This window comes from Bos javanicus, chromosome 10 (assembly GCF_032452875.1).
Source record: "Bos javanicus breed banteng chromosome 10, ARS-OSU_banteng_1.0, whole genome shotgun sequence".
Lineage (NCBI taxonomy): Eukaryota > Metazoa > Chordata > Mammalia > Artiodactyla > Bovidae > Bos > Bos javanicus.
Genome location: NC_083877.1, coordinates 36,030,797 through 36,047,356, shown reverse-complemented (window position 1 = coordinate 36,047,356; position 16,560 = coordinate 36,030,797). Strand labels below are relative to the sequence as shown.

The window sequence follows — 16,560 nt, the reverse complement described above, 5'->3', positions numbered from 1 at the left end:
CTGATCCTGAAGCTGAAACTCCAATACTTTGGCCACCTGTGGTGAAGAACTGACTCATTTGAAAAGACCCTGATCTGGGAAAGATTGAAGGCGAGAGAAGGGGATGACACAGGATACAATGGTTGGATGGCATCACCGACTCAATGGACATGAGTTTGAGTAAACTCCGGGAGTTAGTGATGGACAGAGAAGCCTGCTGTGCTGCAGTCGGTGGAGTCGCAGAGTCGGACAAGACTGAGCAACTGAACTGAACTGATGAAGCCATTTCCCAACCTCTTTCTTAATCTCTGTGGCTTGACCAGCCTGTTTCATTCAACATCCATTTGTGGGATACGCTGTAACCAAGGGGATCCTGGCACGGTGGATACTGAGGTAAATAAGACCCGGCCTCCATCCCAGAGTGGAGGAGCCTTGTCCCACTTAAGCTAACACCCGGTCATATGTATGCAGGGCAGCTATGAGAGGGTGGCTTTTTCAGCTGGATTATCAAGTAGGAGCTTTCCAGAGGCAAAGAGATATTCAAGGTGGAGGCAACTGCCTATACAAAGAAAAGGAGGTGTGAAAGTTCTGGGAAAAGGAGTCATTTGGCTGGGGACAGAGCAGAGAACAGTTGGGAATGTCTCAGCAGTTCGGGGACCAAATTGTTTAGGTACAGTATTTGCATTCCTTCCGCCTGCACTCCAGTGTGTAAGTTCCAGAAAAGCAGGTGCTGTGTGTCAACTTTTATTGCTCCACACCTGACACCTGTCTGGGACTGTGTACTCTGGGTTCAACTCTTGCCGCAAAGACAGCTCCTGGCAGTGATAAGAGCGCCCCCTAGTGGCTCCTCTGCGCTCCCACCTCTCGTCAGCCAGCTGACTCAGCCCTGCCTGCCTCCCAGCAGCTCTTGCTAGGGAAGGCACTTTTGTCTGCCGTCATCTCACTTCATCTCCACCCTCCCTAAGAGGAGGATGCTCCCTTCAGTCCAACAAACACTTATTAAGCTCTTATTCTGTGTTGATTACTCTTCTAGGCATTGAGATACAGAATTGACATCAGCCTGGAAGTGCTCATAGAGAACCAAGGGATAATGAAGTTTCCTGGTGCTGTGGGGACGAGAGGAGGAATCAAGCCCATTTTGAACCTTGAAGGATGCATGAGTGGCTGGCAAAGTAGGAAGCAAAATACAATGCCCTTTGAAATGGAAACAGCCAAAGCACAGTAAAGGCCCCACCCCTGCCATCTACTCAATGTTTATTGAACTACTACCATTTACTAAGGTCATAGAGGGGGTGTGGCGAGCTGCAGACTCAGGTGATTTAAGATGCCATCTGTGTCTGCAGCACTGTGGGAAGACAGGTAACTAAATGGAAAAGGGGGTGCTTGGTGATGAGGGTCCTGTTAGCAGACACAGGATGTAGAGCAGGGAGTAATCCCGAGAGGATCTCAGGAATGAGCACTCATGAGAAGGGTGAAGATGGGCCAGTTCAGTACCACAGGCGCAAGGGCTGTGAGAAAGCCATCAAAAAGAGGCCTGTCCTGGGCTGCTAATAAGGTTTTGCTTCTTTTAGAAAAAATTAATTTACTTATTTTGTTGCACCAAGCCTTAGCTGTGGCATGTGAACACTTGGTCATGGTATGTGGGACCTAGTTCCCTGTGTGTGTGCTAAGTCGCTTCAGCCGTGTCCAACTCTGTGAGCCTCTGGACTGTAGCCCGCCAGGCTCCTCTGGCCATGGGATTCTCCAGGCAAAAATACTAGAGTGGGTTGCCGTGCCATCCTCCAGGGAATCTTCCCAACCCAGGGATCAAACCTGCCTCTCTTAAGTCTCCTGCATTGGCAGGCGGGTTCTTTACCACCAGTGCCACCCCTGGCCAGGGGTCAAAACCGGGCCCCCTGCACTGGGAGCGCCACTGGACTACCCGGGAAATCCCAAGGCTCCGCTTCTTGATCTGGGTGCTTGTCTCCTGGGTGTGTGCAGTTATGGAAATTTATTGAGCTGTACACTTAGGACTCAAATATGGACATTAACCTCAGTTGCTCTTCAACCCTTTAAAAGTAGTCCTCAACCTCTCACACTGCTATTTGATTTTTCTGTGTGGCACTTTCCACAATTTAAAAAAGTCTCTCTTTTGTAATGTAAAGGTTTAAATCAATCCCCCGGTACCAGCTCTAAGACCTTAGGAAATGATCTTTGCTGAGTCAGTTTCCTCGCCTGTAAAACGCGGATAATGGTAATACCTTCATCCTGGGATTGTGTGCTGAGGCAATCACTTGAGATATGTTAAAGCACTTACACAGCGCTTCCTATATGCTTAAAAATACCAAACTTCTAAGGACTGGTGGTGCCTGGTACATAGCTCAATAAATAATTGGTTGAATAAATGAATGAATGAACGGAATGATTTTTTTTTGCACAAGCAGGTAGGTAGCTCAAACAAACAGAGGGGTGTGGATTGGAGGCGAGCACCTGAACTAATGGCAGGAGCTCAGAGCCTGGGGAGCAGCTACACTCCTGTGAGAAGCAAAGGCTTCTATGGGTGACCAGATGGGCCCCTTGTCCCCAGCCCCTACACCAAAGGGAGTAGAGATAAGAACCAGGGTTCAGTTAAATTCCCTGGCAGTCCAGTGGCTCCACTGGAGGGGCCCAGGTTCAATCCCTGGTCAGGGAACTAAGATCCTGAAAGCCTCGGCTACAAAATGAAAAAACCAAACCAGGGTTCAAGTGTATGCACCCCCCACCCCCCAAGTCCTCGACTACATACTGCAGGCCCAAACCAGGAAGAAACAGAGCTCCATGGCCTCCCTAGGTCCCTACTCCCAGGGCTCTTTCTCCCCTCCCCCCTGGTGGTCAGACTTGGCAAGTCTCTCCACCCTCAGGGGCTGGGGCTAGGACAGTTTCGGGAAGGGTGGGAAAACCTGCTGAACAGGATGACCAAAGCCGGAACCGGTTGGACAGGACGGTCCCATCTCCCCCCAGCAGCCTGTCCCTTTCCTGGCCCACAGAGCAGAGGCAGGAGACTCACAGAATAAATCACTTTATTCCACTGAGTGGACTCTGGCCCGTGGAAACAAGGGAGCTCCAGTGGGTGCGGAGGATCTGGCTCCATGTGCAGGCTGGGCTGGCTTGGGGCTTACTATGGGGGGCAGGGGAAGGGGTGGGGCCAGAGAGCCACTTCCTACTCCTCTCACCCACCCCCCATGGCATTAAATAAACAAAAAGGAACTCTGTACAACACAAAATATACAGGGAAGTCCTTCCCCCCACAGACCGCCGCCCACTGGAACCCTGGACTTTGCAGAATGGGAGGGCCAGATGCGGAGGAAAGGGTTGGGGCTTCCAGCCTCTGATGCTGTCCCAAGCCCTTTCCCAAGGTCATGGGATGGGGGCAGGCAGCTTGGAACAGGAAGCAAAACTCCAACTTCCTCTGAAATCCTACGTGGAGAGGTCCATTTCTTTGGGACTCCTGGCTCAAAGGTTTTCTGCTCCTTGCAGACCTGTGAGCTTTCTCAGGAACAAGTAGCCTGGACTTAGCTGAGACTCCTCCAAGAGGAGCTGAAGCCCTGGCCTTGGAGGCAGAACAGCCCTGGGAAACAGGCTGGAGAAGTCTGGTCCCGAAGTCTTTGCCCAGCCCAGGCCTCCGTCTTGGCTAGGAAGCAGGGCTGGGTGAGAGATGGCGAGAGCCCTGGAGAGGCCCAGGCTCAGAGGGGTCTAGTTGTTTGGTAATAGACCAGGTGTTCCATGTCATCAGTGGTGGAGACCTTGGAGCTGGTGGGGGTGGAAGGTGGGGGGTGGCGGTGTCTGTGGAAGTCCTTTCTCTGGTTCTTGAAGAAGCAGTAGCCCAGAATGGCGACCACCACCACGATGCAGGTACCCAGGAGCACTGCAATGGCCACCTCCACGGGGCCTGGGGGAGGCAGGGAGCCTGGGGGAGGAAGGGCCGGATGAAGCACTACCAGAGCCTGCTGGGTCCTGACGCCCACCCCTACTCTGTATCAAAGGGACTTAGGCAAACGGACGCGGTGGGTGGTGGTGGTGGAATAAGGACCCTGGGCATGTGAGCAGCTGAAACTGCTCTGCTGGGAGTTTGGTGGGAGGGATTCTGCTGGGTCTTGGCTCCAGGTCACTCTACTTGCAGCTGATACGGGGAGGACACTGATGGCCCGCAGACCTGGCATGTATTTCTATCCTTCTCTCCCTTGCCCCGGCAGGTACCACCATTGTCCCTTTAGCCAACCTCAGGATCCTCTCAACACAGGCTTAGGCTGTCACAACCAATTGAGTGGAGTTGATCTTTCAGTTGATACCTACTCAGTGGTGACAGGCAGACGGGAGGCTTACCTGTGTTGGGAACGGGGCTTTCCCGCCGCAGACCAAACACATCCTTCTCTACAAACCAATGGAGGCGGGGGAGATAAGTCAATATGAAAGGTTCGAAGACTCAGCTGCTCATCAGTAGTGCCCCAGACACCCCACTGCCATCCCTTCCCACCCTTAGTTCAGGTGCTCTGACGACAAGGCTGACCAGTCCACGCCTTGAGACAGAGCTGAATGCTCAGCTAAGCCTTTCACCTCCCCATCTTCCGGCCCCCCTCTGCCCCACTCACTGGAGATGCCACGACAGGACTCAAGGCACTGCTCCTCCTCCTCAAAGTTGTTCTTGTTGCCATAACAACCGCCATAGGTAAAGCGGGCACAGTGTTCAGTGAAGGGGTTGTAGTACCAGCGGGGGATGCTCTCTGAGCAGAGGCCCGTGTCTGGCATGTCTACACAGTGCCCTGCAGGGTAAGGAGCAGACGAAGGTGTGAATGTCCACGGGACCTCCCTGCCACCACTAGGCTCCACATGGTTGCTGCCCGCCACCCCCGACCCTCCTCAGGCTGGGGATGGCTGTGATTCAGTGAGGGCCCTGGGGGCCCCAGGAATATCTGGGCCATTTGCAGTGCTGCTAGAAGCAAGGAAGATAAATGCAAGAGAGTAAGTGTGGGTCCAGAATTACGCTAGGCTGACTCATATAACTATTTCTTAATTTTCTTTCAGCATTCCTGACTGTATCAAGGTCTTGGTTTCTCCCCAGCACTTGATGGTCTGCCTTCTAACAAAGAAGACTCAGTCTGAACCTTGGCAGCCAACAGCATCCAGCTAAAATTTTTTATTATATGTTTTATTATACTTATTTTAAAAGCAAATCTCAAATTGTGACATATAATAGTGGCTTTTCATTTACAGTACTGATGTGAAAGTTCCTTTTTCTTTTTTAATCTCCAATTTCAGTTATTTATTTTTGGCTGTGCTGCGTAGCATGCGGAATCTTAGTTCCCTGACCATGGATTAAACCCATGCCCCCTGCATTGGAAGTGTGGAGTCTTAACCATTGGATTGCCAGGGAAGTCCCGGAAATTTCCTTTTTAATATATTAAGTTAAATCAATAACATCTCAGTGATATGTAGGCATGGTTAAATTTCTGAAGGTGTTGGAACTCCCCTGGCAATCCAGTGGTTAAGACCCTGAGTTTCCACTGCAAGGGGCATGAGCTCAACCCCTGGTTAGAGAACTAAGATTCCACATGCCATGTGGCATGGCCTAAAAAAAAATAAGAATTTCAGGAGGTGTTTGATGCTTAGCAAACACAGAAAGAAAAGCACAGGACACCCCTGCCCCCAGCTTTCTGCCCACAGCCTGGTATCCACAGCAAGCCCCTTCAGCACACTGATGGCATGAGTGAGGAGAGTAGTTCAGCCCTGACCCAGGAGACCAGGGCAGGAGCTTACCTTTGTCCCCGGGGAAATGGATCCTCTGGAGTTTATCGAAGTCTCTGGTGTCTGCAAAGATGAAAGATCATCAGAGGTGCAGACCTGACAAGGGCCTCGCAGAGGTGTGGGGTGAGTGGGCTGGCTCTGCCCTGCCCTGCCCGCTGCCCTCCACCCCCAGGCCTCACATTTCTCACAGGTGGCCTCATCGGAGGCGTCGGGGCAGTCAGGAGTGTCGTCACACTCCAGGAAGCTGTCGATGCAGCAGCCATCAGCGCAGCGGAACTTGCTGGAGTGGCAGCTGCCAGAACACACTGAGTAGGGGTGAGGCCAGGGGGAGGGTGAGGTCAGGTGGGGGTGCAGAGGCCAGCAAATACCTCGAGTCCATCATCTACCTGGCCCTCTCTACCCCCAGGCGGCATCATGACACAGCCCCTGTTCCCTCTCCACCCCTGCCCCTCAAACCCTCACACAAAACAGGCAAAGGCTGATGGGAGGATCCTGAGCTGCAGGGGGTGAGGCACTTGTGGGCCTCCGTTCTGAGGGCAGGAATGAGTTGTAGAGCCAGGGCAGTGTGGGCAGGGGCCTGGACTTGATACCGGCTGGAGAGCTGGCAGGGGTAAGGGAAACAAGGAAAGCAGCAAAGCCCACCTGGATGATGCCTTTCTGCTGAGGGACCTAGGAGAGAAAAACAGAGAAGTGAGAGGAGGCAGGGCCAGGCCCCAGCCGGGATGAGCTGATAGGGGGGCCTAGGGATGGGGGTATGCCCATGCCCACCTCCCTGATCCGTGAAGAGAGAACACCTACCCTGGGGGAACGTCACCTGAGCCCCAACACTGCTTCGCAAAGGCCCACCTTGCACATTGCGGCAGGCGAGCTTGCACTCTTCCTCCCGAAGGTAGTTGTTCTTGTTGCCCAGGCAACCTCCATAAACAAAACTCTTGCAGATCTGTTCTGTGGGGTCGTAGTACCAGCGGGGGAAGGAACCACGACAGCGGCCCACCTTCCTGGATGCAAGGCAGTATTCTGGCAGGCAGGGAAGTTGGTCAGGGGCGTCTGAAGGGCCAGGCAACTGGGGCGGGGGATGCCTCCCATGGTGGCCTCCTCGCCCCACTTCCTTACCTTCCGTCTGCTCAGGGGACAGCACAGTGACTGTGACGTTGGACGTCCTCTCTGGCTGGTCTGAACCGGTCGCCGTCAGCTGGAACAGGTAGCTGCCTTCTTTGAGTCCCCACAGCTCCACCTGGTCTGGATCATTCCTCTAAGCACAGGAATAGCCGTCAGGCAGGGGCTGCTCCAGGCCCTCCCAAAAAGCCATTCCCCCACCCCTGCCCCAACTGGGGAGAGCAGACAGTCTTGGTATTAAATGGATCCTCGGCTTTTATCCACCCCATCCCTCCTGGAGCCACAGTTGGGCCTATGGCCCCAGGAAGGAGCCCTGGAGAGCTGAGGTGGGGGTCCGAGAGCCACCCAGTGTCTCACCTCAACCCTGATGTCTGTGTCACCCTGCAGCAGACGCCAGTCTGTGTTCTCCACACCCTTCAGCACTAGGGGCTCCTGGGGCTGTACCTTCAAGTCTATACCGTCCCAGGCCATGGGGATCCGGGACCCTGGGAGGAAGGTGAGGTAAGGTGAACTCTCACTGAATGGGAAGGATCCCTCCTCAAGTGAGGGGCTGGTGCCCTATGGGTGGCAACTAGACCAACCTAGGACTCAGCAGCCTGGTGAGACACAGATACAATTTCGCAATGAAACCATTCTTCTTGTCCTCTATTTAGATATGTTACACTTAAGACATTCTAATGTTGTAAAGCCACTTTCTGAAGCAAATAACTGAATGCATTGCCATCTGATTCCATTTAGGAAAAAAAAAATATATGTATATATACATATACATACATATACACACATATATTTGGAAGGAGGAATTTTCCTATTTTCTACAATAAGCAGGTACTTGTGCTAATTGCTTTAAAAAGTCAGGGGACTTCTGTGGTGGTCCAAGTGGCTAAGACTTGGCACTCCCAAAACAGGGAGCCTGGGTCTGATCCCTGTTCAGGGAACTAGATCCCACATGCTTCAACTAAGTTTGTATGCCACAACTGAAGATCCTGCATGCCACAACTAAAGAACCCACATGCTGCAAGGAAGATCAAAGAACCCGCGTGCCACCTCTGAGACGTGGTGCAACCAAATAAACATATTTTTTTAAAAGTTAGAGTAACAACACTTTTGAAATGCCAGATAAGTTAATGTGTAATTAACATCATCACCCTTCTCTCTGCAGCCCAGATCACTGCTGAGAAGCCCATCCGGACAGAGGCCTTAAGTACAGAGTTCCCGGGCAGCACTGTGTCAAGCCTGGTCCCATGATGACCGGGCACATGAAGAGGGTGCCTCCTCCAGTTACAAGGGGACACAAAATACCCTCCCTCAGCCAGGGTCTTCAGAGAGAGCATGGCCCTGTGGACATCTTGATTTTGGACGTCTGGCTTCTGGAACTGAGACAATACATTGCTATTGTTTTCAGCCACCCACTTTGTACTACTTTGGCATAGCAGCCCTAGGAAACTGACATACTGCCCTTGAGGGTGTCATGGTCCCGTTAGGCAGGTTAAGACCCAGCCACAGGAAGCAAAACCAGAGAAAAGACCCACCAAGATGAAGGGGTTTGTGGTACATGTACAAGACAAGGAAATGGATGTTTAAAGAAAGGAAAGATCATAGCAAGTTAGAGGAAAAAGGCAAGACTCTGTGAAGAAAAGACAAAGGATTTTTTTTTTTGAGACAAAGGATTTTTAAAATTCTTTTACTTTTTTTTTGTTTAGTTGTGGGGAAGAATGTTCTGTGTTGCTGATGATAGCAGAAAGCATGATGAGCCAAAACAAGGAGTGGGGAATTTGCAAGGCTGGTTTGGTGGACTTTAAGGAGACCAGCTGGGCTGGGCCAGATCTCCAAGGGCCCTGGACACTCGGTCAGGGCATGTGCACAAACAGGATTGACATGCAAATACTTGACAACTGATGGTACAGAAAGGGGACAGACACTGGCAATGAATAGTGGCACAGAAGCCTGGAGGCCCAGTCTGCACTAGAAGCTGACCTCCCGCAAAGCCTGATCAAGCTCCAGAAGTACTAAGGGAAGGCCAAGGGCTAGGGTAGCAGGGGAATTCTTAAGCTCCCGGCAGCAGCTGTTTACCCATCTGTCTGGAATAGAATTATTTCTACGGAGCAAGGAGACCAGCAAGTGGACCAGTGCAGTAGTTCAAGGCAGATGCAACAGAAGCAGTCTGAATTAAGAGATAGCTTAGGGATGGATCCTGATGCTGGAAAAGATTGAGGCAAGGAGGAGAATGGGGCAACAGAGGATGAAATGGTTGGATAGCCTCACTGACTCAATGGACATGAGTGTGAACAAACTCTGGGAGATACTGAAGGACAGGGAAGCTTGGTACGCTGCAGTCCATGGGGCCACAAAGAGCTGGACACAATTTAGCAACTGAATGATGACAGAGATGGAAAGGAGGATCTAAGAAACAACGGGCAGATGCTTCAGGCTGCTGTGCCTGACAAGCTCTAGGGAACTGGCAACGGAGAGCCAGGGCATGGGCAGAAGGGAAACCAGATCTAGCAGGAACATGTGGCTTCAGCCATAGAGAAGTTGAATTTAAGGGAGAGGAGTGCAGTGAGAGCCCCAGAGAAGCCAGAGGTGGAGAAAGACCTGGAGTCATACTAACAAAGCTGCTGCTAATGGAAACTGTGCTCAGAGGACTTCCCTGGTGGTCCCGTGGCTGAGAATCTGCCCGCCAATGCAGGGGACAGGTTCAATCCCTGGTCTGGGACGATCCCACATGCCTTGGGGCAACTAAGCCCTGGACCACAACTACTGAGTCTGGGCTCTAGATCCCACACTCCACAACAAGAGAAGCTACCATAACGAGAAGCTGTCACACTGCAACTAGAGAGTAGTCCCCATTTGGCAACTAGAGAAAGCCTATGCACAGGAATGAAGATCCAGCACAGCCAAAAATAAATAATTAAAAGAAAAAAAAAAGTGTGGCTGGCACACACTAGGTACTTTATCTGTAGTATCTTATCAGAGCTGGCAAATTATGGCCTGCAGGCCACATTTAGTCCAACCTGTTATATTTTTTAACGGTTGAAAAGAATTCTTAAACAATACTTCATGACATGTGAAAAGCCCATAAAATTCAAATTTGTGTCTATAAATTAAGATACAGCCTTACCAAATTGTTTACAAATTGTGGATGGCTGCTTTCATGTTACAACAGCAGCTGAGCAGTTGTAACCAATACAAAATCTAAAGTATTTACTATATGAATATTCACAGGAGGTTTGCTGCCCCCATCTATATTGCCAACCTGCCTAACCATCCTGCCACAACCACATTCTTGCTCCTCTTTCCAGATGAGAAACTGACACCAGAGAGGTTAAATGACTTGCCCAGGGTTGCTCAGTTTCTAAACAGCAGAGCTAGGATTTGAACCCTGGTCTGACTCATACTTGCTGCAAAACATCAAAACACCATGCTGCAGGTTATACCTGATTAGAAGGATGACTTTTTTTTATTATTACTTTTATAATCTTCAATTTTGTTTTTAGCTTAGGTAATACATGGACCTGGAGAAGGAAATGGCAACCCACTCCAGTATTCTTGCCCGGAAAATCCCATGGACAGAAAAACCTGGTTGGCTACACTCCATGGGGTCGCAGAGCTGGACATGACTAAGCATAAGGACATGAACGAACCTTCTCTCCAGAGGTATTCTCAGTTACTAGTTTGGGGGCGTGTGTATGTGTGACTATCAGGAGACAGAGTACTGAATTTATAAGCATGCAAGTTCTTCATCTTGCTTTTCCCTTAATATATACTGGAAATCATTCACAGTAATACATACTTTTGGTTGCATAGCACTTTTAACACATTTAACCAGTCCATCAGTCCCTCTGGGTCGTGAAGATCTTTTTGTACAGTTCTTCTGTGTATTCTTGCCATCTCTTCTTAATATCTTCTGCTTCTGTTAGGTCCATACCATTTCTGTCCTTTATCGAGCCCATCTTTGCATAAAATATTCCTTTGGTATCTCTGATTTTCTTGAAGAGATCGCTAGTCTTTCCCATTCTGTTGTTTTCCTCTATTTCTTTGCATTGATCGCTGAAGAAGGCTTTCTTATCTCTTCTTGCTATTCTTTGGAACTCTGCATTCAGATGTTTATATCGTTCCTTTTCTCCTTTGCTTTTCATTTCTCTTCTTTTCACAGCTATTTGTAAGGCCTCCCCAGACAGCCATTTTGCTTTTTGCATTTCTTTTCCATGGGGATGGTCTTGATCCCTGTCTCCTGTACAATGTCACGAACCTCATTCCATAGCTCATCAGGCACTCTATCTATCAGATCTAGGCCCTTAAAATCTATTTCTCACTTCCACTGTATAATCATAAGTGATTTGATTTAGGTCATATCTGAATGATCTAGTGGTTTTCCCTACTTTCTTCAATTTAAGTCTGAATTTGGCAATAAGGAGTTCATGGTCTGAGCCACTGTCAGCTCCTGGTCTTGTTTTTGCTGACTGTATAGAGCTTCTCCATCTTTGGCCTCAAAGAATATAATCAATCTGATTTTGGTGTTGACCATCTGGTGACGTCCATGTATAGCCAGACATCCTGGAATGTGAAGTCAAGTGGGCCTTAGAAAGCACCACTACAAACAAAGCTAGTGGAGGTGATGGAATTCCAGTTGAGCTATTCCAAATCCTGAAAGATGATGCTGTGAAAATGCTGCACTCAATATGCCAGCAAATTTGGAAAACTCAGCAGTGGCTGCAGGACTGGAAAAGGTCAGTTTTCATTCCAATCCCAAAGAAAGGCAATGCCAAAGAATGCTCAAACTACCATACAATTGCACTCATCTCACACGCTAGTAAAGTAATGCTCAAAATTCTCCAAGCCAGGCTTCAGCAATATGTGAACCGTGAACTTCCTGATGTTCAAGCTGGTTTTAGAAAAGGCAGAGGAACCAGAGATCAAATTGTCAACAACCGCTGGATCATGGAAAAAGCAAGAGAGTTCCAGAAAAACATCTATTTCTGCTTTATTGACTATGCCAAAGCCTTTGACTGTGTGGGTCACAATAAACTGTGGAAAGTTCTGAAAGAGATGGGAATACCAGACCACCTGACCTGCCTCTTGAGAAATTTGTATGCAGGTCAGGAAGCAGCAGTTAGAACTGGACATGGAACAACAGACTGGTTCCAAATAGAAAAAGGAGTTCAAGGCTGTATATTGTCACCCTGTTTATTTAACTTATATGCAGAGTACATCATGAGAAACGCCGGACTGGAAGAAACACAAGCTGGAATCAAGATTGCCGGGAGAAATATCAACAACCTCAGATATGCAGATGACACCACCCTTATGGCAGAAAGTAAAGAGGAACTAAAAAGCCTCTTGATGAAGGTGAAAGTGGAGAGTGAAAAAGTTGGCTTAAAGCTCAACATTCAGAAAACGAAGATCATGGCATCTGGTCCCATCACTTCATGGGAAATAGATGGGGAAATAGTGGAAACAGTGTCAGACTTTATTTTTCTGGGCTCCAAAATCACTGCAGATGGTGACTGCAGCCATGAAATTAAAAGATGCTTGCTCCTTGGAAGGAAAGTTATGACCAACCTAGATAGCATATTCAAAAGCTGAGACATTACTTTGCCAACAAAGGTCCGTCTAGTCAAGGCTATGGTTTTTCCTGTGGTCATGTATGGATGTGAGAGTTGGACTGTGAAGAAGGCTGAGCGCCAAAGAATTGATGCTTTTGAACTGTGGTGTTGGAGAAGACTCTTGAGAGTCCCTTGGACTGCAAGGAGATCCAACCAGTCCATTCTGAAGGAGATCAGCCCTGGGATTTCTTTGGAAGGAATGATGCTAAAGCTAAAACTCCAGTACTTTGGCCACCTCATGTGAAGAGTTGACTCATTGGAAAAGACTCTGATGCTGGGAGGGATTGGGGGCAGGAGGAAAAGGGGACGACAGAGGATGAGATGGCTGGATGGCATCACTGACTCGATGGACGTGAGTCTGAGTGAACTCCGGGAGTTGGTGATGGACAGGGAGGCCTGGCGTGCTGCGATTCATGGGGTTGCAAAGAGTCAGACACGGCTGAGCGACTTATCTGATCTGATCAGTCCCTCTTGATTTAGGTCCTTCTTCCCTACCTTCCTCCCTCCCTACTAAAAACTAGCCCATGCTGCCTCAGGGTTTATTAGTAATATTATGATGAAAACACCACCACAGCTGTTTTTATACACATTATAGGATGTGTTGACAGACACTGAGATTGTTTCCAATTCCTTGCTATTATAAACAATGGTGCAGTTGACTGGCTGGCTGGTAAGTTGTTTTACACACGTTTAAGCATAGCCACAATATGAGTTCCTGCAAGTGGAACTGTGATGAGGGTTATGTGCATTTACACTTTTGGTGGATACTGCCAACCTGCCCTTCACAGAGGCACCACAGAAGGTTAGTGAAGTCTAAGAGTTCAAAGGAAGGAGAGAAGGTAAAGAGATAAGAACAACTGATAGAAGGCTGAATCATAGGGCTGCGTCCCTGCCTCTCTTTGATGAGGCAGAGAAAGCAGAGCCAATAGGGGAGTCACAGAGGGTGGTCCCAGAGGTGAAAAGACCAGGACACACAGTGACAGCAAAGAGAAAAGGAAACCTCCATTATAAGACCAGGAGAGCAGGGCCAGGAACCAAGCCTCAACCCAGTGGCTTGAGGGCTCACTGAGAGCTAGCCCAGGCCCTGAGGTGAGAGGCCAAGCCAAGGGGGCAGTGAACTGGGAGGAGCCTGTCCCTCCCTCCTTGCCTTTTCCAGAAAGTAATCAGCAGTCCACAAGGGGAAACAAGACAGACTACTTGGCAGTCTACCTAGCAGAGAAATAGGCTAGCCCCACTGGCCCCAGGGTAGAAGTCACAGAGTGACATATCAGACCTCGAGCCAAATCAGCAGTGTCTACCCACACACGCAAGGCTGGTCCTCTCCAAGCCCCAGTCCCCAGGAGCAAGGGGCAGATGTCTGGACAGATACCACTCCTTACTTCCCACCCACAGAGAGCAAAGGGCCAGAGGAGCAATAAAGCCAGCCCCTCCCCCAGCCATCAGGCCTCAGGACTCTCCAGGGAAACGCAGTCTCTATCTTCCAAGCCACTCTTCCAATGCAAAGATGGGGAATGCAGGGGAAGGGGAGAGGAGGAAAGAGCAGGGTGTTTAGGAGGCCCCAGTAATCTGGACTGGATTGGCCTGGCCACAGGCAGGGAAAGGGGTACAGGTCAACCCACCCTGGGAAGGGCTCCCCCAGTACAAGAACCAAAGGTTCAGAAGCCCTGAGCACTTGCCCACTTTGCCTGCCTCGGTCTACCCTAGCCCAGCTTCCAGAAGGCCATAATGGCTTGACCCTCTTTGTACTTTCAACCTCTCTAGTGCGACTCAGGTGAGAATGGACTCCTGGACACATGCACACAGCATCCCCCATTCCCCCAAACACTGTGGTGCCCTGAAATGGCCTGGGGACCAGACTAATCCAAGTTCTACCCAGCACCTCATGGGACAGGAAATCCCCACTCTGTCCCGTCTTGTGCCAACCAGGCAAGTCAGGAGGTGGGGAGGTTCCCAGATGAGGAAGGCTCCGTCCAGCTCAGCATCCTGCCCAGACCCCAGAGTTTCAGGTGTTGGTCCTCTAGTGCTGGCCCTCCGATGGGTCCTGTCAGAGCCGGGAGGGCAGGCAGCTCGGATCACTTAGGTCATCACCACCTACACTCCCTGCTGCTTCCTTGTGAAATACGCTCAGGCCCTGGCCCACTGGGACTCAGTAGCCCAGCCTAGCCTGGAGACAGTGTCCCCCTCCTGGAATCTCCACCCCACCTCTTCTCAGAGATCCAGAGCTTCTGAAAGGATAGGGAGAAGAGGAAAGGCTGGAGAGGGAAACTCCTTTCTCTACTTCCCAGGACTGAGACCGACCAGCCCCAGCCTGGCCCTGGGCTCCCCAGTCTCTGGTTCTGCTGTCCACTGGGCTGTCTTGGATCAGAGACAGGTTTCTACCAGAGAGATGGTCTTGTGTGAGAAATAGCACAGCCCTGCAGGAGGTCCTTCCTGGGGTTGAGTCCCATTTGTGGATGGTATATATTTAAGACGGGAGTCAGTTTCCTAATCTAAAAAGTGGAATGACTACTAATAGCACCCTTTTCAGAGGCGGTTGTCATGATGCCTAAGTGAGAGGCTGAGTGGCATAGCAGTCAGCAAACAGTAAAGTACTAACAGAGGTTATCAGCATGACCCATCCCTGCCCTGGAGCCCCACCTGGCCAGAACAACAGGTGGAGAGGATGGGGAACGAAGGTCTCTGGAAGGACCCCAATCCCAGCTAACTGCTCAGTCCCAGGAGGAAAGAGGAGGAGCCGTGGCCCCACTTTGCCCTTATCCTGGCAGTAAACAAGGTGAGCAGACAGCTTGGCTACTAGATCTTAAGCAGGAAGAGCTCTGCCAGGCTTATGAGCACACACAAGTATACACACACGCACACACACACTTGCCTGGACAGCTGACTTCCTTCCCCTACCAGGTAGACATACCAGTGGACTGACTCATCCAGCAACCCTCCTCACCTGGACCCCAGGGCTAGGCTACTGTGTCCACAATACCACCTTCTCCCCAGTTGGGTCATCCCCAATGGGCTTGTTCTTTAGACTCTGGTGGTCTGGCAGTTTTCCCCCAGACCACTAAAGACCAGTACTTGGGGAGAGGAGTACAAGAAATGCTAGAACCAATCCCAGACCCAGCAGTGAGGAGCCCAGCCTTCACCAGTCCACTTGACAGGGTCCCAAGGTACCTAGCACAGTGCTTGGCCTGGAGTATCTATCTATCTGGTCATCAGGTTGCCTCCAGACAGCTCATTCCCTGATTTGGCCCATTGGGGTCAAAGTAGGAATCCCCAGGAGCTTGCTCCCACTCACACATCCCAGAGCACCCGCCCACTCAACATCCTGAATTCAGGAGCCAGCTTGGGCTCTAGGACGTCCCCCCTCGCCCCTCCTGTAGGTTGTTCTTTATTTACTGTTTATACCATGCCTACTTCTAAGGATGAGTTAGGATCGAATGGGACTCTCCTCCAGCTTCGCGCAAAGACCCTATAACCAGTCCTTTTTGTGAGTCTCCCCAGATTCTGGCACCCTCGTCCTTACCTCTGAAGCCCTGGGTCCGCAGCTCGCGGTAGGAGCGGTAAACCTCCCGCGTGAGGTAGTTGATGAAACCCTCCCTGGGCGCGAACTTGCACACGAAGTTCTGCTCGTAGAGGCAGTTGATGAGGAAGCAGGAGACGATGGCGTCCTCCCCGCCGTCGGGCTGCAATTCCACCAGCGCCAGATTGCAGTCGTTGGAGCTGCAGCAGGCGTGCACGCAGTCCCTGCCGCGGCGCGCGGTGAGGGAGCGCAGGAAGGTGGCCCCGTTTCTGACCGAGGCGTCCGTGTCGAGCACGAAATCAGGCACCCCGGGGGTAAAGCGGTTCAGGCAACCGTCGGCCGTGAGGAGACCGGGGGTCACCGGCGGCGGCCCGGCCTCGGCGCCCTGGAGGACGAGCGCGCAGAGAAGCCACACGGCGACCGCTGGGATGCGGGCCCGGGAGAGGCGGCCCCCGGCCATTGTCCTCCCGGGGATCGTCGCCCTCCTCACCACCGGGGTCACCTTCAAAGAGCGGGCCTCTGGGCTCCGAGGGTGCTAGCGACCTGCGAGAGGGAGGGGACGGAGGAGGAGACATCGGATCAGCC

General features: G+C 50.8%; 1 protein-coding gene across 6 annotated transcripts; it reads right to left on the bottom strand.

Moving 5' to 3' along the window:
• Positions 1-3,000: 3,000 nt before the first annotated feature.
• On the bottom strand, positions 3,001-16,448 carry SPINT1 (serine peptidase inhibitor, Kunitz type 1). Of its 6 annotated transcripts, none has more exons than XM_061430775.1 (10): positions 15,979-16,448; positions 7,213-7,340; positions 6,853-6,991; positions 6,538-6,756; positions 6,382-6,408; positions 5,919-6,044; positions 5,752-5,802; positions 4,587-4,757; positions 4,321-4,368; positions 3,001-3,904 (listed from the first exon to the last, which is right to left on the bottom strand). In XM_061430775.1, the coding sequence occupies exons 1-10, from the start codon at positions 16,433-16,435 to the stop codon at positions 3,681-3,683; spliced, it is 1,590 nt and encodes a 529-aa protein (XP_061286759.1). In that variant the 5' UTR covers positions 16,436-16,448; the 3' UTR covers positions 3,001-3,680. The 6 variants fall into 6 exon arrangements, with proteins under 6 accessions (XP_061286759.1, XP_061286760.1, XP_061286761.1 ...); XM_061430776.1 differs by having other exon boundaries at positions 6,586-6,756; XM_061430777.1 differs by lacking the exon at positions 5,919-6,044.
• Between the last annotated feature and the right edge of the window lie 112 nt (positions 16,449-16,560).

What these genes read in the sequence shown, in the direction of transcription:
- SPINT1 (XM_061430775.1), bottom strand. Translation starts at nt 16,435, where the DNA reads ATGGCCGGGGGCCGCCTCTCCCGGGCCCGCATCCCAGCGGTCGCCGTG. An exon ending in ACACAGACATCAGGGTTGAG is followed by an intron (nt 6,992 to 7,212) that starts GTGAGACACTGG and finishes TCCTGTGCTTAG; the next exon opens with AGGAATGATCCAGACCAGGT. An exon ending in TGAGGCCACCTGTGAGAAAT is followed by an intron (nt 5,803 to 5,918) that starts GTGAGGCCTGGG and finishes TCATCTTTGCAG; the next exon opens with ACACCAGAGACTTCGATAAA.